Here is a 27,698-nt window from a genome sequence, read left to right on the forward strand (position 1 = left end):
CCTATTATAAATTGGCGCCCAACATAAAAAACCCACCGGAACATTCCCTTCTTGTTTGAAAATTCCCTGAAAATTTCGATTATTTTTATAATTGGAAAAATCAAAAGAAAAATCCATTTTTCACCGCCTGGTCGCCAATCGATTATAAATTGGCGCCCAACATAAAAAACCCACCGGAACATTCCCTTCTTGTTTGAAAATTCCCTGAAAATTTCGATTATTTTTATAATTGGAAAAATCAAAAGAAAAATCCATTTTTCACCGCCTGGTCGCCAATCGATTATAAATTGGCGCCCAACGAAAAAACCCATCTTTCCATTCCTTTTTCTGTAAAGAACATTTCCAGAAATACCTTTTTTCAACATCTTTGTTTTGTTGAAAATTCCCAAAGTAACTTTTCATCATCTTTGTTTTGTTGAAAATCCCAGAAAATTCATTTTTTTTTCATCATTTTTTAATTGTTGAAAATCCCACCTGTCACCTCATGGTCGCCTAACCTCAAAACCGAACCTTTTCTCTCTTCCTTTTTCCCATATTTGATAAAAATATGTTATTTGTGCTTGAAAATTATTGATTTTATTGTGTGATATTTGTATATAATTTCTGACAATTGTGACAAATTTTTATGTGACGAACGGACGACAATGACGAAAATTATCGTGTAAAATCAGTGCGCGAAAACACCGGTAAAAAATTAATCGTGGAAAATTCATAGAAATCGGGACTAAATTCGTGAAAATTAGCGAAAATTAGTGAAAATAGCGAAAAATAAATTTGAAAATTACGGAAAAAAGTGAATTCATCGATTATTTTAAGAGAAAATTTTGTCGTTGATAGAAGACAGTTTGTTTTGTTTTCGTGGTCGAGGTCGTGTGTAACACACAACATAATAGTAAACGGAAAAGTAAACACGACAAATTTCGCGATTAAATCGAAAAATAATTTCGTCAAGTTAGAAATAAAAATTAGTATACAGGGTGACAAATAAAATCAAATCAAGAAAGTAGAAAAAATTAAATCTTTGAAAATCAATACTTATACTGGGTGTGTAAGAAGTATCGATTTATTTTCTTTTAGTATCTTTATTGAAGGAAAGTGTCATTGATTTTTTTTAAGTGCAAATCGATAAATAAAATCGGGAAAATTGTTGAAATCTAGTTTGAACATTTGTGATAAAATTAAGAAACAATTGAAATTTTTTCTCACGAAGAAATTCATGACGATGAATAGAAAATAGCAAAAAATTTTTTCTTTTGTTTTGGAATTAGTGGAATAAAATTAAATAACGATTTAATTTTAATTCTAATTTTTTAATAAATAATCACAAATGGCGTCAAAACGCGTATTACGATCGACAACTAGAAAAATACGAGAGAACAGAGAAACGGAAAATAGTTCGGGAAATGAAACAGATTTTGAGGAAACAAACGCAGCGAGCGAGACTGCCCCTCCCACACACAGACTAAATTCCCCCCTGCAAGACAATGCGAAATCGAATGATTTAGAAGCCACGATAGAGAGACACGAAGCAATGATTCGTGCTCTTGTTGAACTCGTGCCCCCCGAAAAATTGAAATTTTTTAATTTCGATCAATTTATGCCCCTCCCAAGCGGAACCAGAGAACGAGCAGCAACAAGGGACGTATCCTTGCCAGGATTAAGGGCAAGAGGTACGAAGGACTCGAGCGTGCAGTTGATGCATTTGGAAAACAGTAACCAAGGGTTACTAAATGCAGGCCCAACAGCTGTACCAATAAAACGCGGTATATTACAACAGTACTTTGACGGAATAAAGAAAACTGTTGGAAATATAGGAAAAGTACCGGAAAATGTCACGGAAAATTTTGTACGAAAATTACCGAGAAATGTGACGGAAAATTTTGCGGTGAAATCAAAAGACGGAACTTTTGATGTAAATTCGTTTCTAGGAACAAATAGTCAGACGTTGAAAAGTAGAAACGAATTAAGAAATTTGCGCGAAAAGAAAAAATCGGATGATAATTTTCAAATGCGTTTGGATAATCTTGAAGAAGATAAACGCGAAAATTGGAAAAAACAACAAAATAATTTTAAGGAAAATTCTCGGAAAAATCAGGAATTTAATTACGAATGGCTCGAAGCTAGTGAAATAGAGGTAGTAGACGAACCCAACATTTCAGAAAATTCTGATTTCCAGCCCAAAAAATCAGAGAAAATTTTTCGTAAAGAAAATTCGCGACCAAGACAAAATTTTTCAAGACGTGGAAATTATTGTTTTGGAAATAAGAATATTGCTTCTCATGGCGACGCTCAGGAACAATATTCCATTTCAGATCAAGTTGAACATGAAATCACACTCAAGGAAAAAGAACTTGATAAATTGAGGATACAAATTGATCTTATGAAAAGCATTAAAGAAAAATTTTTAAAAGCGAAAAAGCCGAATTCCGAAGAAAATTTTTTGGAAAATCCAAATGCCCAAGCCGATAATAATCGCCATTTTGGAAATTCTAGAAGATTTGGCGGAAGTTCGAAAGTCCAATCAAAGTTTTCAGGAAATTATTTTCAAAGAAACTGGTCATATGACCAACCAAAAGTAACTTTTCCGCCTGACACAGCTACAGACGGTAGTAGAGGTCAGAACATGATGGAAAATTCTTCTCATGATGAAAATAATACAGATAATAGTCTACAAGTGGAAGTACAAAATCATTCTTCTGCAGGGAATGTAAATGCTTCTAGGACAGATCAAAAGAATAGAAATTATCAGAGAAATTTTTCAAACTCACAGAAAAGATGTTACGGTTGCGGAACATTAGGTCATATACGTAGGGAATGTAGATCAGAATCACGGAAACGAGTAGAGGAGGTACGGAAAAATTCAGTATACTCAGAAAATATCGAAAAATCAGAAAATTTTGAACCTTTGATGACGATAGGGGAATTAGTTGAAAAAATGAACAGAGTCAAACCCGTAAAACAGGATGTAGGATCACAAACGGAGTGGTCAAACACACATCATAAAAATCGAAAAATTAAAAACGCGCAAAAACCAGAGAAAATTAGGGTAAAATCCAGGAAAAATTTTGAACTGAAAATGGTTCGCAAAAACGGAAATTCGAGAAAATTCGAAGAAAAATTTGAATTGAGAAAAATTCAAAGTAATGGAAATTCGACAAAAGTCGAGGAAAATTTTAGAAAATATGAGAAAAATTCTAAAACGAGAATGTTTTATCGAAAAGAAAATTCGAGAAAAATTGAGGAAAGAGTCGAATTGGAGAAAATTAAAAGTAGTAATACGGAAAATTATGGGAAAAATGCGAAAATTTTTCCAAAGGTCGACTCGAGAAATAATAGGAAAATTCCGAAAATTATACCAAGACAATCCTTACAAAAGCCCAACCAAATCCCAATCCCAAAACCCCGGAAAATTCTTCCGAAACTGATGGAAATCCCTTTGTACGACAAATTCGAAACATTAGAAATGGACTTTAGTCTTGACGAGACTGACGATCCAAATCTGTTAACAATCGACAACACACGTAAGGCAAAATGGTATAAAAAAGAGGAATTAAAGAGAAAAATAAACGAACGCGTAACAAGTTCGGAAAACTGGCGAATGCAGGAAAATTCGCAAAAAAGGAGAAACGATGCGAGTGCGAAAGTATCATAAATTTAGGATCGGAAAAAATTATGACGACTGGAAACAAATTTCGTAGACTCTAGATACGAAATGGAAATTTTTTAAAGATTAATGCGTCAATTATTACATTTTACGAAAAAAAAAAATGTAAAATAATTGAGGAAATCAAATAGACTTTTATTTTTAATTTTTTTTTGAAATTAATGGAAAGAAAATTCTTTTTTTTATAAAAATGTTACAGGTAATACTGGAAAATAAGGAGATTTGGCCATGCAGATTTTACAGGAATTATGGAAAACATAAATGGAAAGCTCAAATAGATGGATACGAGCTAACGTCAACTGGAGCCAACTGGGATAAACGTCGAGAGGAACTGAAGGAACTGCTGGAAAATGGTCTTGCAGAAAATTCAAGGAAATTAGCGGAAAATTTTGTAAGGGGTTACACTTCGTTCCGTTGAGGGGAAGGGGGGTGTAACGTGGCGTTACGAATTCTCCCGCGTCTGTTGCAAATCAGGCGATTGAACCCGGAAACGGCCGAAGGGCCTCGAGGGTGTCAATCGCCAGATTCGCGGACAGACGCGACACTTGTCAATTGCTCTCGTTACGTTGTGAATCGGTCCCGTGTCTCAGCTTGTTGTGTGACTCAGTGTAAGTGAGATGGAGTAAGTTTAATAAATAGTTTTTATTTTAACTAACGTATCTCCTTTTAATCTCCTTCCTCCCCCTTTTCCCTTAATTATAATTGGAGATCTGGGCCTCCTATTATAAGAAGTAAAACATTAATTATTCCTCTGTTAAAAAAGCGATTAATAACACAGAAAATTCCAAAAGGAGAAAAATGATTTATGTTGTAAAAAAAAATTTAGCCATTTTTCTTCCCGCGTGAATTTTTCTCATCTTTTTATCACATTACAAGAGTTGAAACTACTGTACTTCTTTCCGCAAACACAAAACGGAGAGACAGTGAAGAAAATTCATATTTTGTATTCCCAGTGGGAAAAGTATTCAGGAAATGCACCCTTCAGTTGGTTTTCACTTCTTTCACATACATATATGTGTATATAAGAGAAAGAGAGTGAGAGAGAGTGAGAGAGAGAGAGAGTCTGAGCAAATTGGATTTGGTAAACAAACAAGTAACATAACTGGTCTAACTGAGTTAGAACCCTGGGGGATGAAGTTGAAAGTTTTTCTTACCTGAACCTCAAGCTCAAAGCCGGGCAGGAACGATAAGGGAACGGGGTGAAATGGATTGTCGTATGGCGATGTGTGAAATTCGAGGAGCATCGTGTCGTGACTACTGACAATATCCGGTACTGCATCTCCGCCGCACAATCTCACAAGAACTCTGTCAGAAGTCGACCCACCATCGTAAACGGTTAGATAATCTTGAACGACGTTGCACTGATCCCATACTCTACAATCCAATGAGATAAATTAGTTTAACTATCTACCCAGCTCAAAATTTCTCTTCTATTTATACAACAATGATATAATAATATTAGTGATAGTAATGACAATAATATTATTAATAATAATAATAATATTAATAATGATAATAATAATATTAGAAATTAAATAGGTCGCTATCAGTTACCCATAATTCAACTGTATTCAGGAAAAGTGTATACAATAAACTGTATGCAAGCAAATTATTAAATTTAATTTAAAAACTGTAAAATTAATAAATTAAATTAATGTTATTTTTTAGGCGCATGATTATTCCCCAAATGTTATTTGACCGAACTGTCATTTTACCGAATTGCATTTATCCGAACTGTTATTTTAACGAAATGTCACTTTTGCGAATCGCCATTTTTACGAATTACAGGGTGGCCACCGGACCTTGAAACCTTGAAAACCTTGAAATGGACGTGAATTTTGTCAAACCTTGAAAAACCGTGAATTGTACGTGAATTTTTTTAAAAACCTTGAATTTTAGTATTATATGTATGTTAGGCTCAAAAGCCGAAAACGGCCAATGGCCGGAAAAAACAGCCAAACCTAGTTTTGGCAAGTGCAGTTTTGCCAAAACTAGGTTTGGACGTTTCACTTCGGCCATTGGCCGTTTTAAATTGACAAATCTAGTTTTGGCAAATCGACATTTGCCAAAACTAGTTTTGGCAATTTAAATTTGTCCAAAACTAGTTTTGTCAATTTAAATTTTGCCAAAACTAGTTTTGTCAATTTGTCATTTGCCAAAACTGGTTTTGTCAATTTGACATTTGGCAAAACTAGGTGAGGCATTTCAAATTGTGAGAAATTGAAAGAAAGAAAGAATAGAAAAAGAAAGACCGCCGTATTAATAGGAAATTTGTTTAGAATTAGCATGTACTTATTGTTGCTATTTTGAAAACTTAGATTATTTTTTCTATGTTTGGGGAGTTTGTTATTAATTTATATAAACAATTATTAAAAAATGTTTGTCATTACTTGTATGTTTTTTATTTTGATACTGTAATCCACGGTAAAGAAAATAAGCCTAACTTGATAAAAAAATATTAATATTAAAAAAAGTTACAAGGGTTTTTCTAAGTTAAACTTTAACTGCTGTTTTCTCGAAAACTTGTTTTCGCACGTAAGGTCCCTTTTCATAGACCAGGTCACATATTGTTTCTGTATTGAATAATTGTGTGTATGAAATAAGAAATCGTCAACAAGGTAAATTAGCCTGTGTAAAGATAAATTAGTCTGTGTAAAAATAAATAAGTGTTAAAAAAGTTTTTTTAATTAACTTTTATGTGCAAAATATCAATGGATTTTTGTTAGAGAAATTTCATCTTATTGTAAATAGTATTAATCAATGACACATTTTTAAATAAATATATTCCTATTGTATAACGAAGCGGTCTTTCTCACAATTTGAAATGCCTCACCTAGTTTTGTCAAATGTCAAATTGACAAAACTAGTTTTGGCAAAAGTCAAATTGCCAAAACTAGTTTTGTCAATTTAAAACAGCCAATGGCCGAAATGAAACGTCCAAACCTAGTTTTGGCAAATGTCGATTTGCCAAAACTATTTTTGTCAATTTAAAACGGCCAATGGCCGAAGTGAAACGTCCAAACCTAGTTTTGGCAAAATTGCACTTGCCAAAACTAGGTTTGGCTGTTTTTTCCGGCCATTGGCCGTTTTCGGCTTTTGAGCCTAACATGTATATTATTAAAACTAAAAAAAAAATTTTTTTGACCATTTTCAAAATTTCATTTTTTGATCAGGGAATTCAGGGAAAAGTCAGGGAAAAATCAGGGATTTTTATTTAAGTAACTGGAAAAAATTGAATTTTTGAGAAGTTACAAATGATTGCAGAAATTCAATTATTTTCAAAAGTAATAAAATTCTTCGCAGAAATTCAATTATGTTCAAAAATTAAAAAAAATTCTCATAAAAATTCAATTATCTTTAAAGATAATAAAATTCTTCTCTAAATTTCAATTATTTTCAAAAATTTTAATAAAATTCTTTGCAAAATTTCAATTATTTTCAAAAAATTTTTCTCAATTCAATGATTTTCAATATCTACAATTTTAATAAAATTTTTTAAAAGAATTTAATTATTTAAAAAAAAAATTTTGATAAAATTCTAAGGAATCTTCGCAATAATTCAATTATTTTCATAAATAATAACATTTTTTACAAAAATTCAATTATTTTCATGAATAATAAAACTCATCATAGAATTTCAATTATTTTTAATACAATTTTAATAGAATTTAAATAATTGAATTCTTGTAGAATTCTCCAATAAAAATTGATTTGAAAATAAATATCAGTTAAAATTTTAGATAATAATTGAATATTAAAAGCATTATAGCATGAATTTTTAAAAATACATAATTGAATTCTTTCGAAGAATTTTAACAAAATTTTTGAAAATAGTGACATTTTTGGAAGAATTTACTTAAAATTGTATTAAAAATAATTGAAATCCTGTGAAGAATTTTATTAATTTATAAAAGTAATTGAATTCTTGCAATAAATTTTTTCAAATTTTTTTTTAAATAATTGAAATAATGTAAAGAATCTTATTATTTATGAAAATAATTGAATTCCTGCATCGAATTTTATTACATTTTTTTAAATAATTGAATTCTTTTGAGAACTTTTATTAAAAAAGTAGATTGTGAAAATATTTGAATTTCGACGAAGAATTTCATTATATTCGTGAAATGTAATTAAATTCTTACAAAAAAATTAAAACAATAATTCCATTTTTCTAGGAATTCAATTTAAATTGTATTATAATTAATTGAAATCCTCAGAAAAATTTTATAATTTTTGTAAATAATTTAATTTTTTTTTTGAAAAATTTTATGGAAATTAAAAAAAAATAAATAATTAATAAATAATTTTTAATATTCTTATAAGTTGTTGAATTTTAAAAATGTTTGAATTTGAATGTTTTGAAGAATTTTAATTCCTATGGAAAAATAATAATTAAATACTTATTTAAAAATTTAGTTATTGATGTTTGCGAATAATTTTACAATTTAAGAAATTCGTAAGTAAATGTAATAGAAAGTTTTTTTTAGTCTCTAATAATTTTTAGAGTGAATCAGAATATTCTTTATGGTCAGGGAAAAAGTGAAAATTTTGTCTGGAAATCAGGGAAAAGTCAGGGAAAAATAAAATTAAATATTTGTGGCAACCCTGAATTTTTTAAAATCTATACGATTGATTGTTCAGAATCGTAAGAAAAGCCTATAAAAAATAATTAAAAATGTGGAAATAGTTGTATTTTTTCAGTATTACTATAGTAAAATTTGAACCAACAAAAAAACCTTGAAAATTTCCTAAAAACCTTGAAAAAACCGGGAAATAGACGTGAATAGACGTCATTTTTGCGAAATATCATTTTTACGAATTGTCATTTTTACGAATCGTTATTGTTCCGAAATGTCATTTTCTCTAATTGTCACTTTTGTGAATCGCCATTTTTACGAATTGTCACTTTTGCGAAAAGTCATTTTTGCGAAATATCATTACTACGAATTGTCATTTTTACGAATAGTTAATGTTCCGAAATGTCATTTTCTCGAATTGTCATTTTTACGAAATTTAACTGTTGCGAATTGTCATTTTTGCGAAAATTGCTATAGTAAACTTATATTTATATATAAATTTACTATAGCAATTTTCGCAAAAATGACAATTCGCAAGTGACATTTCGTAAAAATGTCAGTTCGTATAAATGACAACTCGCAAAAATGACAATTCGAATAAATGATTTTTCGCAAAAGTGACAATTCATAAAAATGTCGATTTGCAAAAATGACATTTCGAAACAAAAAAAACATAAAAAATATAAAAATGACAATTCGCAAAAATGATATTTCGCAAAAATGACTTTTCGCAACAGTGACATTTCGTAAAAATGGCAGTTTGCATAAATGACAATTCGCAAAAATGACAATTTGAAAAAATTACTTTTCGCAAAAGTGTCAATTCGTAAAATTGTCGATTCGCAATAGTGACATTTCGTTAAAATAACAGTTCAGATAAATGCATTTCGGTAAAATGACACTTCGGTCAAATGGCATTTTTGGGAAATAATCATGCGCCATTTATATTTTTATTAAAATTTTTAATTTTTAATCGTGTGCAATTTTCTCGTATGCAGTTTAAATTTGTACATTTTTCAAATTAAATTTAATAATTTTATTACTAAAATTTGTTTGTTTGCGCGGAGAGAGAATATATATTAAATTTTGTTAAAGTATTTTACAATTTGGGGAAAAAATGCGACAAAACAAAATTTTGATATAAAAAATACACAAATTGTAAAATACTTTTACAAAATTTAATACCTATTCTCTCTCCATGTGCAGTTTATTGTATGCAGTTTGAATTGTGGGCAACTCATACCTTAATGAAAATATTAATAAAAATAATAATTCTCTGTAATATTGAATCCGTGCACTGTAAAAACAATTTCCTACAATGAAGAATGTTTTGTTTAATGCAAATATATTTATGTATAATTATATTTATTTGTTATATTAATTTTTGAAATTGTGTTTGGTTCAAATATATTGTTTTCCAAGTATAATGTAGTTACAGTTGAAAAGAGTGTTTTTAATTGAAGTATAGGCCTTAAAATAACATTCTTTTTACAGTGCAAAATTCAACTTGAAATTAGTTTTAAAATTACTGAATTTATAGGTATTCTTCACTGAAAATAACAATCATAATGAAATTTTGATTTATTTAAATAGAGAGACGCATCTTCATGTTTGAAAATTAGTTTCTTATAATAGTTTAAAAGTAAAAGTTGAAAAGTGAAATATTACTAAGTTTAGTATTTTGAATTCAATGAATAAACGAAATCCTTTTGCTAATTTATAGTTTTTTAAAAATCTTGTATTACCGGTTTAAATTAGTAAACAAAATAATAATTTTTGACGCTGATCGTCGACGCTCTTTCCAGAGACCTTTATTTTATAACATTAGATGAGGCTGAAGTGCGCAACATTTTTAAAAAAGAAAAATTAATGCAACGATTCATTTTATTTTGGCTTCAAATTGAAAATTTTGAAAAATGTTAGGTACTTTTTGTAGTGTTTTTGGTATCAATATTCCTCTGTAATTCTGAGTTATAAAAGTTTTTAAATTTAAAAAGTTTGAAAAAAGTAAGTTTTTGTATTTTTTTAATGTAAATCCTAAAAATGCTATTAATATTTTCTTCTTTTGCTTAAAAGTTTTAAAAATTAAAATTTAAATATAACTTCTTTTTAATTTTGGTTTTAAATTTTAATGTAAGTGTTCCTTAGAGTTGTGAGTTTTACTTTTTATTATTTGAATAGAGATTTCATTATTTTGTATTGTAATGGCTGATATTGTTAGTAAAAATTGTTTATAAAAATGATCTATTATTCTTAATGAAAATTATCTATTATTATTGTTCATTAAGCTGAAATTATATCATACACAGTTATCCGCACCAAGTTAGTTTTTAAAAATGTTATGTTGATTTTAAACAACAAAAAATATTTAACTCAATTTTCAAAATTATAAGTGGGTGCTAATAACCGGTTGCCAGTTTCAGCTTTATTTATTGTTTAAGAAAAATTTAAATTCCGTCATTTTTAGCATAATGTTTTAGTATAATTATCGTTACTAAACTAATCGTTTGAAAAAATGGTCCTTATGTTAAGTTTTTCAAATTTTGACCCCAATTTTGTGTTGTAAATGTTCACCTTGTGTCCCATGATATTTGTCCTAAGTTTAGAAGTTAAATTAGTCTCTTGACCTCCGATTTCGATTCACGTAAATTTTATGAAACTGAAATTACCAACGTTGGTTCATCGAAAAACTTAAAAAAAAAATTTTTCTCAGGATACAAATTTTTCTTGTTTACTTTTAACCCAAGTAAACCCTCTAAACCCTAAAATAAAAAAAAACATGGGAAAAATAGTGATTTTTAATTTTTTTGTCGATTTTTTTTTAAATCACGCAATTTCAATTAAATTAATAATTCCTCGCATCGGTAGTCATTTTTTTCTTTTGATAATTGTTTAATTTAACATTAGACGTTATTTTAAAAAATTTCAAGTAATTCCAAGTCGGGGAAAGCAGTGATTTTGGTTTTTTGTCACGGATTTTTGGAAAATCCGAGAATTTTAATTCATTTAATAATTCCTTGCCTCGGTAGTTATATTTTTCTTTTGATAATTGTTTATTTTAATATTAGACACTATTTAAAAGAAATTTTAAGTGATTCCAAGTCGGGGAAAACAGTGATTTTTAATTTTTTTGTGTCACGAATTTTCCAAAAATTTCGCAATTTCAAATTAATTAATGTTTCCTCGCCTCGGTAGTCATTTTTTTCTTTAGATAATTGTTTATTTTGACATTAGACGTTATTTTAAAAAAATTTAAAGTCATTCCATGTCAGGGAAAGCAGTGATTTTTATTTTTTTTTTCGAATTTTTTCCAAAAATCACGAAATTTTAAGTAAATTAATCATTTTTCGGCTCGGTAATCGTTTTTCTCTTTTGATAATTGTTTATTTTAATATTAGACGCTATTTAAAAAAATTTTCAAAAGATTTCAAATCGGGGAAAACAATAATTTTGGTTTTTTTGTCACGGATTTTTGGAAAATTCGAGAATTTCAAGTAATTTAATAATTTTTCGCTTCGGTAGTTACTTTTTTCTTTTGATTATTGTTTATTTTTATATTAGACGCTATTTAAAAAAAAATTTTAAATGATTCCAAGTCGGGGAAAACAGTGATTTTTAATTTTTTGTGTCACGAATTTTCCAAAAATATCAAAATTTCAAATTAATTTATGTTTCCTCGTCTCAGTAGCCATTTTTTTCTTTTGATAATTGTTTATTCTGGCATTGGACGTTATTTTAAAAAAAATTTCAAGTCATTCCCACAGAAAAAAGTGAGTGTTATTTTAACACTGAATTCGGTGTTAAAAGTGTCTGCATAAAACTTTAGCTCGGAAGTGTTATTTTAACACCGAAAATAAGGTAAATTTTCTATTATAGAAAATTTATCCTCACTAAAATTACCCTACCAAAATTTACCCGCATCAAAAACAACACTCGCTTTTCTCTGTGCCAAGTCCGGGAAAGCAGTGATTTTGATTTTTTTTGTCGATTTTTTTCCAAAAATTATGAAATTTCATTTAAAAAAATCAAAATCACTGCTTTCCCCGACTTGGAACTACTTAACATTTTTTTTAAAATGGCACACAACAGTAGAATAAACAATTATCAAAAGAAAAAAACGACTACCGAGGCAAGGAATTATTAATTTACTTAAAATTTCGTGATTTTTGGAAAAAATTCGACAAAAAAAAATAAAAATCACTGCTTTCCCCGACTTGGAATCACTTAAAATTTTTTTTAAATAGTGTCCAATATTAAAATAAACAATTATCACAAGAAAAAAGTAACTACCGAGGCGAGGAATTATTAAATTAATTAAAATTCTCGCATTTTCCAAAAATCCGTGACAAAAAACCAAAATCACTGCTTTTCCCGACTTGGAATTATACTTGAAATTTTTTAAAATAACGTTTAATGCCAGAAAAATCAATTATCAAAAGAAAAAAATGACTACCGATGCGAGGAATTATTAATTTAATTGAAATTGCGTGATTTTAAAAAAAAAATCGACAAAAAAATTAAAAATCACTGTTTTTCCCATGTTTTTTTTTATTTTAGGGTTTAGAAGGTTTAATATAGAACTCCTGATTTTATCACTCGGTCAAATTAATAATATGTAAGATGTTGTAATCGTGTTGTAATATCGATAGTTTACAACATCTTACATATTTTTAGAGGGTTTACTTGGGTTAAAAGTAAACAAGAAAAATTTGTATCCTGAGAAAATTTTTTTAAAAAAGTTTTTCGTTGAATCAACGTTGGTAACTTCAGTTTCATAAATTTTAAACTTATATACAATTCGCTCTCGAATTTTGATTTTTATCTAAATTTTGGCTTTGAGGCATTTTTTATTCTTTCCAAATTATAACACGTACCCTACTTTTGTGTTCAAAGTTTTTTTAAGGATATCAAATTGAGACAAAAAAAGAATCAAAATGTTGCTTCGCAACACTTTTGATTCATTTTTGGTCTCAATTTGATATCCTTAGAAAAACTGTCTTACATTTTGCCTAAGATGTTCTAAAAAGCAGTTCAAGTGGCAATGAACTTAATACATTTAGATCACAGTCAAGTCAGTCAAGTGGCAAAATTTAGATAAAGTTTCTAGAATTTTGCCGAACAAAAATATATATTTTGACGCGCTAGTGCATCGGAAAAAGCTTAGCTTATTTTCTCCTCTCTCCTGACGTGTGTAAAAAACAAAAAAGAAGTAAAAAAAGGTCGTATAGGGGAGAGTGGGGCAAGACGGGGTACTTAAGGTTTAAAGCGCAAAAAAACGAAAATTATCGAATATATACTTTATTATTATTTTTAATTATCATCTTTGGGAATCAGTCTTTCGTAATAATAAAAAAGCGTACAAAGGCCATCTGTTTCTTAAAAAAACTTATAATTAATAATATTGAAAAATTGCAAATCTCCCCATCTTGCCCCACCGGCGGGTAAGATGGGGTACTAACAAAAAACAACCTATTTCTGTCGACAAATTTCACAAGTAAAGGTTGGATCTTCATCTTCATGCATAACTGCAGTGAGCCCATTGGCCGCAGACAAAAAAAGCAGCCCAGCCTTCATTTGAGTCTAAATAATAACCATTACAATAGAGACAAGGTGTATTTTCCACTTTACCATCGCTAATTGATGATTTAACCTGACAAGCTTTTTTCTTTTTGGTCACTCTTATTTTATTCAGTCTTGATTTTAGTAGTTTTCTTAACTTCTCTTATTTCTCTTTTTTTTTTGCTTAATTTGTGAACCCCATCTTGCCCGCACCTACGAAATTTAATAAAACGATTAATTACTACAATTTACGATTCAACAAAGAAAAAAACAAATGCTTCCCTTCTTCTGTAACCATTGCCAGTTATAAAAAATTTAATATAGTTCATTAACTGTTATTATTATATAATAAACACCTCCTAAAAAAAGTGAAAAATTCACAAGAAAATCGTCGAAAACAGCTTTTTTAGTAAAACAGATAAAAGATTTGTTCTCATGGCTTTTAGGTTTTGTAAACAAGAAACTATCGTCTCGGTGCAGTATTATGTAAAATATAATCGCGATTGGTTAATTCGTTTGTTAAATAGGGCCGGTACCCCGTCTTGCCCCACTCTCCCCTATATTAGTTTGATATTAGGGTCAAACTTGTTCTAGATTTTTACACACACATACAGATTTATAGTTTTTAAAGTAAACAGAAATGACATGAATGAGGAGTATTTGATTTTGTCTTGGAGAGTTTGTTTCATTCTGGAGGAATGAAATGTTTCCTTTTCTCGTTAGTTTTCTCTACACTAACTTTAATATTCGTTGACTTCTGTCGTATTTGACGATCTGGTCCTTGATGTGTATCTTGTGACTGTTCCGCTGACTAACAGCGAGAAGTGCACGATGTCCCGGCGGGGCACGTTTTTGCTCGACACGATAGTAGCAGGTCACGTTCCTCGGATAAACACCGGGATAGTTTGGCGATTGGAGCCGACAAGCGCGTGTGTCGCACCTAAAAAAGTTGACGAGAAATGCACTCTTCTCTCAAGTTTTCCAAAAAGTTACACTTTACTTTTATATATAGATACAGAAATAGACTTTTCACAATAAATTAATTACTAGTTTGTTGGTACATTACAAATGGAATAAAGAATTGGATTTTTCTTTTTAATTATTTTCTTTATATACAAAAAAAAAGAAACATTCTTTTTAACTTTCTTTTCTTAGCAAACTTTCTTTCAACTATAATATAACTGGAATTCAATTGTCATATATATTAGAAGGTAATTTATGAATATAGATTTCGATATAAAGTTTGAGTAGGAAAAGATGAAATGGGAAAATAAGGAACAAAAGGAAAGCGACAAAACTTGTAATACTGCTTTGATATAATGGGGTTTGGGGGAAGGAAAAAAAGCAGATAAATTACAGACACGTTTCAATTTTTCTGTGAGAGACGAATATAAAGAAAAAGAAAGTTTATTTTCCTTTTGTTTTACTTGAAACAATTTTCAATTAAGGTAATTAATCATAATCGTGTCAGAAAATAGAAATAAAGTCTTGTCAGTCTAAATATATATGTATATATATATATTATAATATAAATATGTTGGAGAAAAATTAATAATTTACCAACGAATTTTTCCCGTTTATAAAAAATTTCCATTGTTTATTATTGTTTATTGACAATTTAAATTTTTTAATTTTTAGAATATGTTCGTAATATGCTTTAAACAAAAATCAATAAATTTTGTTCTTTTCTAGTAGTTCATTAATTTTTTTGAAGAAATATTATAGTATTAGTAGTAAAGAGTAGTTACAGTCAGACTTTACATTCTTCTAAATTTGGTATCAGTAGTAAAAAAAATATTTTAGTCAAGCACATTCATTAAGGGTTCATACCACTTTACACGCTTAAAAATGAAGCTATTTTCTAGAATTTTTTTTACGATTCCTATGGATTATATTAATCTGCATTTTTTTTAGTTCAATAAATACACTCTTTAACTGTATAAAAAACCTTATTTTACTTAAAAAATATTATTTGTTTATTTAAAATTTAACAATAATTTTAGACCTGCTAAAAATATCGATGCCAGCTGCGGGATTGATTTCTCAAGTTAGAAAAATCTAAAATACAAAATTCAAATTGATTTATCTTCACTAGGACTGTGCCTATCGCCCGAACTAGAATTTTTAATTTTTATGCAAAAATAACAAAATGGCGGCAATTTAAATTTTTTTTTTCGAAAATTAAAGTTTTTTTTTGCAGTTTTTTGGTTTAAAAAAATAGTAAAAATGAATATTTTTAAATAATTATAGTTCCGGCGATACCCACTCATGTGACGAAGATTTTCGTAAAAAAAATTTGAGAATCGGTCCAGTAGTTTCCGAAAAAAACATCCCGCAGCATGGAAAAATATGGTTTTGAGAAAAACGCGTTTAAAGTTTTTGTTTTATACTTACATAGCCGTGTACGCGCTCAAATAGCATTGAAAAAAATATATTTTGAGTGCTGGGATCTTTCTAAAAATTTTACACCACATTTTTGACATATTTTACTTTCGAAATCCATAATAAATTTTTTTTTGCTTTTTTGAAGATGACAAAGTGGTATGAACCCTTAAAATTAATATAAAAAATTGAGTTTTAAATATTTTTTTGGAATTAGTCATTTTTCATTTTTAGGAATTCTGATAATAACTGAGTTGACATAGGTTACAAAATCAGGGAAGTGGAACAATTTTCTCAAAAGTAATAAATAATATTTGAATTCATTAAACAAGTTTTTTTCCTTGATCAACGTTTTGGACTTCAATATCGTAAAAAATATCAAATTTTTATAAATGTTACAAATTCAAGAAAGAATTTAATAAAAAATTCCTGAAAATATTTAAAAATAATATTGATGTAGAGAAGAATTTTACTTAAAAATTCTGCAAAATATTGGAACAGTTACAGTGGAAATTTTTAAAGAGAAAATTTATAAATAGAAATATTTAAATATAAAATAATGATTTTATCACTCGGTCATTTTCATAATAACGAAATATTTAAATATTTTAATTATTTTAAGTAATAGAGACAATTTTTTTTTAATGACTGAATTCTTAAACAACTTTCTGAATATTAACAAAAATAATTGATTAAAAGACGAATTTTAGTTAAAAAATTCCAAAAAAATAATTGAATTTTAGAGAAGTTACAGTTGCAATTTTTAAAAATAATTAAATTTCAGAAGGTTTCCAATTTGAAAATTTTTGAAAGTTTTAATTGATGTAGAAGTTTAATAATATTAAAAATAATATTTATTGAAAATTTATCAAAAATTTAATGAGAAAATAAATTACAATAAGATTTAAATATTTAATTAACAAAACTATTGAATTTGAAATTAATTTGATTTACAACTTCTATAAATATTCGATACAGAAAATTTTATTTAAAATTCTTTTGTAATGAATTGAATAACCAAAAATAATGAATTTAACAATTTTTTTAGAAATTGAAAATATCAAATTTTATAGGAATGAAAAAAAATGAAAAGGTTTTATTACAATTTTTAGAAATAATAATTATTTTTGAAATACCTGAACTATGAAAAATATAAAAAAAAATATTTAGAAATAATTGAATTTTATGAAAACTTAGAATTGAAGGTATTATCTGGACAAGAGAAAAAGTTACAAATTATTTTTGGAAATCAGGGAAAATCAGAGATATACAAAATCAAATTTGTGATAATTCTGAAAAAATGAACAACTTTTCCGATTTCTTCTTGCTCTTCGAATCGTTTTAAACGACTCTTTTGTGCTTTAAAGTCGATTCGAGGCCTATATTTAAAAAAAAGTATTAGTAGTAAAAAGTTTTAGTCACATATTATATTCTTCTAATTTTGGCATCAGTAGTAAACTAAATTTTTAGTCAGAAAACAATTTTTGGTTAGGGTACAGTTTTTCTAAAATGTATTTTCTAATTTTTTATTTTCTAAAATTTTTTTCTAATAAAGGTGAATTTCTAAAAAAGTTTTTTCTAATGAAGGTGATGTTCTAATTTTCTATCTTTTAATAACGATCATTTTCTAAAAATTTCATCTTCTATAAAGGTAATTTTCAAATTTATTTTCTAACAATATTCAATTTTTGTAATAATCAATAGGTATATGATTAATAAAATAAAATTTATGAACATTTTGTAATTCTAAAAAAAAAATACTTGAGATTTCGTTAAAAAACTGTAAAATAAAAAATAGAAATTGTGCAAATTTTTTAACAAAATTTTTAAATAATCTAGTTAAAAATCGTAATCAACAATATAGAAATTATAGGGATTTTTTCCCTAAAGAAATATTCTAAAAAAATGTTTTATAAATATATTAATTTTGTAAATTTTTGTATAACAATGATGCAAATTATTATTTCTTTTTTTCAAAGAAGAACAGAATTTTGTTTAAAAATTGTGATAAGAAATAGGAATTTTATAAAGTTTTTTCTTCTTTTTTAAAAAAAACTCATAATTTTGTGAATAGAATTGTGATTAAGAAGCAGAAAATATGCAAAATAGTTTCTATTTCCTAATCTTAATTTTTTAACAATTTTCTAACTTTCATCAAAATTATATATAGAATTTCACAAATTTCAGAAAAATAAATATTAGAAATCATAACTTTTTAGAAAAACTTTTCTTTAGAAAACAGATTTCGTTAGAAATCGTTTTTTTAGACAAAAAGGATTAGAAAATATTTTTTAGGAAAAGTGACCACCTACTAAATTTTTGATATCGTGCCTATCAGTGATGAAAAATGTCAGTTACAGTCAGACCAAAATTAAATTCGTTTTTTTTTGTGATACATTTTTAATCAACGACGTCGGCGAAATTTACAACGTTCAGAATTAACGAGTAAAGAAAAAAAAATTTTTTTCACACAGAAAACAATAAAACTTTTATGTTTACCAATTTTTCTGTTTAAAATAGTTGCTATCAGAAAAATTTAAAACAAAATTTTCCATATGCTGAGGATATATGAAGATTTCTTATTGATACTGGATTAAAAATTTACTAAGTAAAATATTTTTTCTTCGACATCATTGATTATACGTTGTAAATTTGAAACTAATCAGTAAATCTCTAAATTATAAATATCAACTAAGTAGATATAGAGAAATTATGATAATAGAAACAATTTTTCATAAGTGATATTCTTACCTGGTTAAAACTCGATCACAGTAAGTGCCATTCACTAATTCACCACGCCACGTGGCCATGGTACTGTTCCCATATCTCAGGTGAGCTTCGCTACGCTTCAAGAACTTATACGATAGTTTGAAGTCAAAGTTGTAGTCCGTGCCCTGTAGAAAACGGATATTCTCTTGTGATGGCTTGAAAATAAAGGTCGCAAAAGTTTCACGAAATAAAGTAAAGGTCTGCGTGAAAAAAGCCACACTCCCTGCTTCGCGTTAAAAAAGTTTCTCCTCTCGTTTCTCTCGAAGAAACAAAAAAAAAGAAAGAAAAAAAAAGAATCTATATAAGTAGATCCTTTTGCAGAAAACCTTAATTTCAAAGCAAAGTGAGCTTTTTCTGACGCAACTCATGTTGTACAAGTTTTAATAACGTTTTAATCCATCTTATTTATCTTCATTATCAGTTCAAATTTATTACGAAAGACTTTTCAATTAGCTGCAATTTTTTTTCCTACCAAGTATAGAGGAAAAATGTTTGCTTGAAATTATTACAATTTTAAAAGTAGGAAATTATTATTTTTTTGGTTCAACTTTTTTTTATCAAGTTTCATAAAGTTTTTCTCTCTAAATTTGTTTGTTTTGTATCTAAATAAATGAATTAATTATAAATAAATTCAAATTAGTAGAAAGTGAGCCACTAATTTATAATAATAAGATTTTTATACAAATTTTTGTCATTTTTCTAGTTATTAGATTTCGGATAGTAATCACTTTTCTGCTTTTTTCGATTTTTTGACAAAATTCAATTTTATCGATTATATTAAAAAAAAATTATTTGTTTGACATAAAATTCATTTGACCTAAAGTTCATTTGACATAAAAGTCATTTAACATAATTCTGATTTAAAAAAAACCAAAATTCATTTGGCATAAAATTTCTGTTATTATAACGCTTTAAATATTCAATTTTTTTTTAAAATTTTAACTGAAATATTTTTTAATCAATTCCTATCAGAATTTAACTACAAGAATTGAATTATTTAAATTGAATAATTTTTGTAAATTCATAAAATAATGTATTTTTAAAAATACGCAATTATATTTATATATAATTTGTAAAGATGAAAAAATAAAATTCTTTAAAATAAAATTTTACAAAATTTCAAATTGTTTTAATTTTTTTAAAATTATTTTCGTTTCAAATTTGAATAGCTATAAAACCGTATGAGATAAAAATATTTTGTTTGTTGCTAATCATTTCTAAGGTGATCATAAACAAATCTAAACTTTTGTAAAAGAAAAAAAAATTTTTTAGACGGTTTTTGAAAGCTTTTTTAAGTGTCCGACTACTGTCGGATTCTTACTTTTTTTTGTAAATTTTTTTAACGAATAAGAAAATTTTTTTGTAAACATGATTGGTATACTAGTTTTGTAGGAACATTAGAAACAATTACACATGAAAGAAATTTTAAAGAAATTTTTATTGTAATTTTTAAACAGTATTTATTAAAAAGATTTTCTTAAGTGGCCGACTACTGTCTGGTTTACCCTAACTTGAAAAAATTAGAATTACTATTTTTCAAAAACCTAATTTTTTCAGAATTTTCAATAATTAAATCTTTCAAATTTTAATCATTTTTGTAAAATAAATATTTAAATATACTTATTGTTCTTTATTTGTTTAAAATTTCGGAATAATTTCAATGTAAAACCATTGGAAAAATTTTCTATGAAATTTTGAACTGCAAGTCTTCCAAAATTCAATTATTTCTTTGGAATTTTTGAATAATATTATTCAAAACTTTTAATTTTTAAGGAACCTATAATAAATTAATCATTTTTTGTATTTAAAGATTATTAAAGGTCGATAACCTCTAAAGGTTATCAATACTTTTGCAGCAACTAGAATTTTAAAGATTTTAATTTAAAAACATTTTGAAATTTAATTATTTCTAAAGAATCCTCCTTTAACACTCCTAATTATTTTCTAAAGTTTTAACTAAAATTCTTATCAGAATTTAAGTCGAGAAATTAATTATTTAAATACAAAAATAAATAATTCCTAAATTAATAAATTGTTTTTATAAATTTCAACTGTACCTCTTTATTGAGTTTTTGAAATTTGGGTTAAATTTTCCTACTACACTTATTTTATTATTTATACATATTACTTAACTGTCAAACGTTTGACATATGACAATTCGAACTATAAAACAAAAAAATGGAATAAAAAAAATTATGATGCTGAAGTCCGCAACGTTTTTAAAAACGAAAACGAAAAAATAAAGGGACGGTTTTTTTATTTTTGATTCTAATTCATGTTAATTTTTAATAATTGTATCTTAAGCAACAATTAATTTCTTAAAAATTAAGAAACATGAAAATTAGAGATGAATTTAACTTGAAAAAAAATTCTTTTTTGATTTTTCGTTTTTAAAAACGTTGCGGACTTCAGCTTCAAAAAAAATTAACTTCACGTGAGGACAGATTATCTCGATTATTATTTTATATGAAATTAAATTATTTAAGTCAAATGAAATTTATTTTTTAATTTTTATGCAAAATTAATCTTTTGATTGACTTTGGTTGGATAGAAATTTAAGAATATAAATGCTTACTGAAAATATAAAATTCAATTGTTTTAATTGTCTTTTTGACGATTTGTATGATTTTGTCGAGAATTAGTCGATTGAGAATCGATCGTAGCAACACTACATTAATAACTAAAAATTGTAGTAAAAAAACTTGAATTAAGTACTAAATAACAAAATGGTAGTATTTTACTAAAAATTGAAGAATATTGTTATTACTTATCTTAATTAGTGGCTTAATTTTTACTAAGTAAGATATAAAGAGTTAATTATTTTTTTTTACTCTCTAAATCTGGATTATAGTTAAAAATAATTAATAGTAAAATTGTTTATTATGAATTAGTGCCGACTTTTTGCTTTTGTATTAGTAAATTTTATTAATAAATTAGTAAAAATGACTATTTATTAGTAAAGTTTACTAATTTAAACCTAAAAGTCAGTCACTAATTCAAATTAGTAAAGATTTTTACTACTTTAAATTTAGAGAGTATGACTGACTTTTTGTTTCAGTAATTAGTAAAAAATAACTATAATTGTTAGTAAATAAATAACAAAAAAGTAGTCAAATTTTACTAAATGAATTAGTTATCAATAATTTATTTTAACCTAACTTTAAAGTAAATTTAAGTAATAATTAGCTATATTATTAACTATTTTTTATTAGTAAAATATTACTTACTAATATACTTGAATCAAAGAGTGATTTTTTAATGTAAAATTATTTATTTTTAACTAATTAAAATTTAGAGAGTAAATACACGAGAATTAAATTTAGTAAAAAGCATAAAAGAATGAGCAATTTTTTAATATTAAAAGGTGGAGAAAAAGGGGAAAACGCACCTGTTCGGAAAGACGTGATAAGAAAAGTGTTAAATTTATTGAATGAGTCTCACTGTAATATACAGTGTAACCCCATGCACTACCACACCACTGTCCATCAGTTGCTGGACGTCCTTCTTCCCTTATACTCATATACCCGTCAGGACATCCTTCTGAGGTAAAAGATTGAAAGCGTCCTACCGTAAAAGTATCAAAAGTTAACTGAAACAGAAAATAAATGTTTTATGACATTATTTTCTCTCTATATATTTTATATTTTCAAATTTTCCTATTTAGAGCAGAGTGGGGTAAAATAGCCATTTTGGTTTTATATTAAAACTATCGAACTGTTTTACCAGCCACTTAGAATATAAGTTTAATAATTATAGTTAACACGAAATTTTTTATTCTAGTCTGGATCTTTTATTTAAAGCACTATAGTTGTTATTGCAATTTTTATTAAAGAGTTAAAACATTTCGATGACTGTGAATCGAAAACAGGTAAAGTTAACATAAAATATAATTCCAAATGCTAAAAGCTCTTTTAAATTATTTATTTGTCATATAAATAAAAGAAAAATATAATAACACAAAAATTTAAAACAATATTTTGCCAAAATCTCAAAGTGGCTTTTTTCCCTTACCAGTTGGGACAAAAGAGCCACTTTCAGTGCTTTCGTAAAACTTTTAAAAATTAGATCTTTCATGACAGTGCAGGGCACGAACTAGGTCCGTAAATCCCGTAAAAGTCCGTTTTTTTTTAAAAAAGGTCAGTAAAGTCCGTAATTTGATTGAAAAAGGTCCGTAAATTGTATGATATAATTTGGATAATTTTAGAGACAAATGATTAGAAATTCAATTATTTTCAAAAGTAATAAAATTTTTCGCAAAAATTCAATTATGTTCAAAATTTTTTTTAAATTCTCGTCAAAATTTCAATTATCTTTAGAAATAATTAAATTCTTCCCCGAAATTCAATATTATTTTCAAAAATTTTAATTAAATTCTTGCCAAAATTTCAATTATTTTCAAAAATTTTCCTCAATTCAATGATTATTAATAGGTATCTACTATTCTAATAAAATTTTCCAAAAGAATTCAATTATTTAAAACAAAATTTAATAAAATTCTACACAAACCTTTAATTATTTTCAAAAAATAATAAAAATTCCAAAGAAATTCAATTATTTACAAATTTTATATAAATTTCTTAGTCATAATTCAATTATTTTCATAAATAATAAAATTTATGGAAGAATTTTGATTATTTTTAATACAATTTTATTCGAATTCCTCGAAAAATGTAATTATTCATAAAAATTTGATTAACATTCATCAAAAGAATTCAATTATTTAAAAATTTATTGATAAAATTCTTTATGAGAATTTATTCTTAACACAGGAAAAAAAAAGTCTGACTCCGTTTACACCTTAAATTCAGCCCATGTATTTCACATAAGTCTGTCCTTGTTTAATGGGGCTGACTCCGTTTACACCGTAAATTCAGCCTCGAAAACGGGCTAAAAGTAAAACTTTTTTTTTAGTGTGAAGAAGTAATCAATTATTCAATAAATTATTTATTTTTGTATTTAAATAATTGAATTCTCGTAGAATTTTCTAATCAAAACTGATATGAAAATTAATTTTTTTTGAAATTTTATATAATGAATAATTGAATAATAAAAGCATTGGAGCATGGATTTTTAGAAAAAATTGAATTTTGAAAAGGTTTCAAATTAAAAGCTTTGAAAATTAAAATTTTTGATACTTTTATAAATTGCAATTCTGTAGAATTAATTGTTTTGAAAAACTTCTCGTCAAAATTTCAATTATTATCTTTTCAAATAATAAAATTCTTCGCAAAAATTCAATTGTTTTCAAAAATTGTAATAATATTCTTGCCAAAATTTCAATAATCTTTACCTAATTAAATTCTTCTCCGAAATTCATTTATTTTAAAAAATGTTAATACAATTCTTGGCAAAATTTCAATTATTTTCAAGAATATTCTTCAATTCAATGATTTTTAATAGGCATTTACTATTCTAATAAAATTTTTCAAAAGAATTCAATTATTTAAAAAACAATTTAATAAAATTCTATACACAAACATTTAATTATTTTTAAAAAATAATAAAAATTTCACAGGAATTTCATTATTTACATTTTTTTTTATAAATTTCTTCTCAATCATTCAATTATTTTCATAAATAATAAAATTTTTACAGGGATTCAATTATTTTGGTAAATAATAAAATTCTTATTAGGAATTCAATTATTTTGATAAATAATAAAACTCATTGCAGAATTTTAATTATTTTTAATACAATTTTAAGGTCTGCGAAGCTGGCCGAACCACTTTCATAAAAATGAATTTGAATTATACCATTAATTAATGGTATAATTCAAATTCATTTTTATGAAAGTGATTTGGCCAGCTTCACAGACCTACAATTTTAATCAAATTCCTCGAAAAACCGTAATTCTTAAAAATTTTATTAAAATTCGTCAAAAGAATTGAATTATTTAAAAATTTATTAATAAAATTCTTTATGAGAATTCAATTTTGAGAAACACGCAATTATTCAATAAATTTTTTTTTGTATTTAAATAATTGAATTTTAGTAGAATTTTCTCATAAAAATATGAATATTAAAAGCATTAGAGCGTAAATTTTTAGAAATAATTGAATTTTGAAAAGATTTCAGATTAGAATCTTTGAAAATTTGAATTTTTCACATTTTTAACTAACAATTCTGTGGATTTAATTTTTTTGAAAAAGTTTAATTGAATTTTTGTTGGAAATTATTTCAAGTTTTCATTTTATAAATATTTAATTGAAGAATTTACGAATAATTGAAATTTCGTAAAATTGATAATATTGTAAACAAATGAATTTGAAAATTGTCAAAGAACTTTCTCTCAAATTATTAAAAATAATCGATTTTAAGAAGAATTTTAGTTAAGAATTCTTGAAAATAATAATTGAAATGATAATGATTTTATCACTGGGTTAATATCTTTATTTATTATAAAACATGAAGAAATATCTTCATGTTTTATAGTTATGAAAAATTTAATTTCTAGTTTTAAGTAAAATGTTCTCTTATTTGACTCGGACTGGTTATATTTTTGTCAGCTTGGTTCGTAAATGGTCCGTAATTTTTCATTTTTGTTCCGTAAAGTCCGTATTTTTAAATACTTTCACTGGTTCGAGCCCTGTTCATGGAATACAAAAAATGTTCTATAAAGATTTTGATAGGCTTAAAAACTAAAGTTTTATAGTATCTACTTAGTTAGAAATTTGAAAAAGAAATTTAAAATTATGATTTTTTAGCGTAGAAAATAAAAAAGTGTCTTTTTACCCCTCTTTACTCTGTATAAAAATTGATTCTCCAATCGGAAAAAAATTTATATGGCTACATAGAGGACAAGAAATTTTTATTTTTTGTCTAAAAACTTTTTGGAGTAATATTTCTTCACGACATTTAAAAAATAAGTTTATTATCAAAATATATATTGTCTCTCTAGTCTCTACTAAATTGAAAATTAAAAATATAAAAAGTTTGTTATAATTTATGTTTGTGTTTACTTAATTATTATTGAAATAATTTTTTGTAAAAATAGAAACTTGGAAGAAGAGATATTTAAAGAATTTTTCAAGACATTCCTAAACGGGTTTGAGTGCTTCTTATATTTCAAGACGTCTATTCGACTTGTGCAACTGGGATAAGCACTAAGTCTTCATAGCTTCAAAAGAAGAAAAGTTTCTTTTTTCACTTGGTTTACTCAAGACGTTTTAGCCAATGTCTATAGAATTTCAAACCATATACATTATTTTCACTTTTCTCTAAATTTCAAAATTCGAAAAAAATAAAAAAGCAAGATCTACTTCATTATTATTTAAAAATCAAGTATCATGAGAAATTCTCTTTTTATATTCACTCAAGTCTTTTATATTTTACATTATTACCAAATAATGGCGAAAAGTTTTTCTTATTCTTTCAAGTGTGTTGACATTTTTATTCAAGTTATAGAAAAGGTTTTTAGTCAGAATTGGTGACATTTTTTGGTAATTTATGAGCTCCCTGAAGTTAGCGTCGACGCTCAGTATCAAAAATAAATTTTTTGCGAAATCGAAAATAATTTAAACTTTTTTTTAAAGGTTATAGGTTATAAAAAGTGAAGTGAACATATTTTCAACTCCCGAGATGACTGTAAATAATAAAATTAGTGACGTTTTCATTTCTAAAAAGCCGCAAAAAATAGTTTTCGTTGCTGAGTGTCGTCGCTAACATCGAGAACATCAAGTATGTAACAGTAGTGAAAACAACTTCTAGTCAGACGGGACAGTTTGTTGAAAAGTATAAGGTATCAATAGAAAACGACAGAGTTTCTGTCAGACAAAAACTTTTCTATTTTGGGAATTTATCATGTTTACAATTTAAAAGCTGCAAAGCTTAAATTAACACCAAAAAAGATTAAATTAATCCATTTTTGAAATAATTTTCTTCATGAAAAAATGTGTCAAAATTAAAACCAACTCATTTTTAAAACATTTTGAATTTTTGAAAAATTAATTCTTTGATGGATTAAAGTGTTGCAGATTATTTTCATCTATTTTGGTATTAAAATAATACCCCACAATTTTCTGTGTTATCAGTAGTAGAATCTTTTTCAGTCAGACCAATGCTGCATTAAAAAAAATTATTTCATTCAAATCACCGATTACTTTTCTTTTATCAAGTCTCTAAATCTGAAAAATCGATAAGCATACCACCGATTCCAATTAGCGTTAACATTTGAATCAAATAGTTTTTATTTAAATCAAATAAATTGTATTTTAACCAATAATTTATTTAGTATTTGAAGCAAATACCATTTAAATGAGTTAAAAATTGTTTGATACAAATAAATATTCGTTTGTGATAATAAACATATTTAAATCAAATAAAATGTATTTTTTCAGTGTAACGAATCTTTCAATTTTAGAATGTTAATTAGTAGTACATACAACAGTCAATTAGTATAGTATAGTATATTTTTCGTCAAACAAATCTAAATTGTAGACTAGAAGTAGAAAAGGAATGGCTTAGTCAGCCAAATGTAATCGTTTTTAGAATATTTAGTAGTAAAAGTAAATTTTAGTCAGACAAAATGTCTTAATTACTATAAAGCAGTAGTTAGTTGTAATTATAGTAAGAAAAATTGTGACTATTTCTAACTATTGATATACAGTAATTAAGAGATTCGTCTGACTGAAATTTACTTTGACTACTAACGTAAATATTTTAAAAACGATTGCATTTTTCTCACTAAAATATTCATTTTCTAATGTTGGTCTACAATTTAGATTTTTCTGCCAAAAAATTATACTATA

At 26.2% G+C, this 27,698-nt stretch overlaps 1 protein-coding gene and 1 long non-coding RNA gene across 2 annotated transcripts in view; one reads left to right on the forward strand and one right to left on the reverse strand.

Moving 5' to 3' along the window:
• Positions 1-27,698, forward strand: part of LOC122513085 — a 162,466-nt gene that overhangs the window by 19,347 nt on the left and 115,421 nt on the right. The gene's annotated exons all lie outside the window — the stretch shown is intronic.
• LOC122513084 overlaps positions 1-27,698 on the reverse strand; it is a 51,186-nt gene that overhangs the window by 12,456 nt on the left and 11,032 nt on the right. The window contains exons 3-6 of the mRNA XM_043629323.1: positions 22,340-22,540; positions 18,934-19,076; positions 14,540-14,740; positions 4,819-5,038 (exon numbers count right to left, since the gene is read on the reverse strand). Of these exons, the coding sequence (XP_043485258.1) occupies positions 4,819-5,038; positions 14,540-14,740; positions 18,934-19,076; positions 22,340-22,540 (765 nt within the window). The remainder of the gene's footprint in view (positions 1-4,818; positions 5,039-14,539; positions 14,741-18,933; positions 19,077-22,339; positions 22,541-27,698) is intronic.

Source organism: Leptopilina heterotoma, unplaced genomic scaffold (genome assembly GCF_015476425.1).
Source record: "Leptopilina heterotoma isolate Lh14 unplaced genomic scaffold, ASM1547642v1 Lhet_134, whole genome shotgun sequence".
NCBI classification, from domain to species: Eukaryota; Metazoa; Arthropoda; class Insecta; order Hymenoptera; family Figitidae; genus Leptopilina; species Leptopilina heterotoma.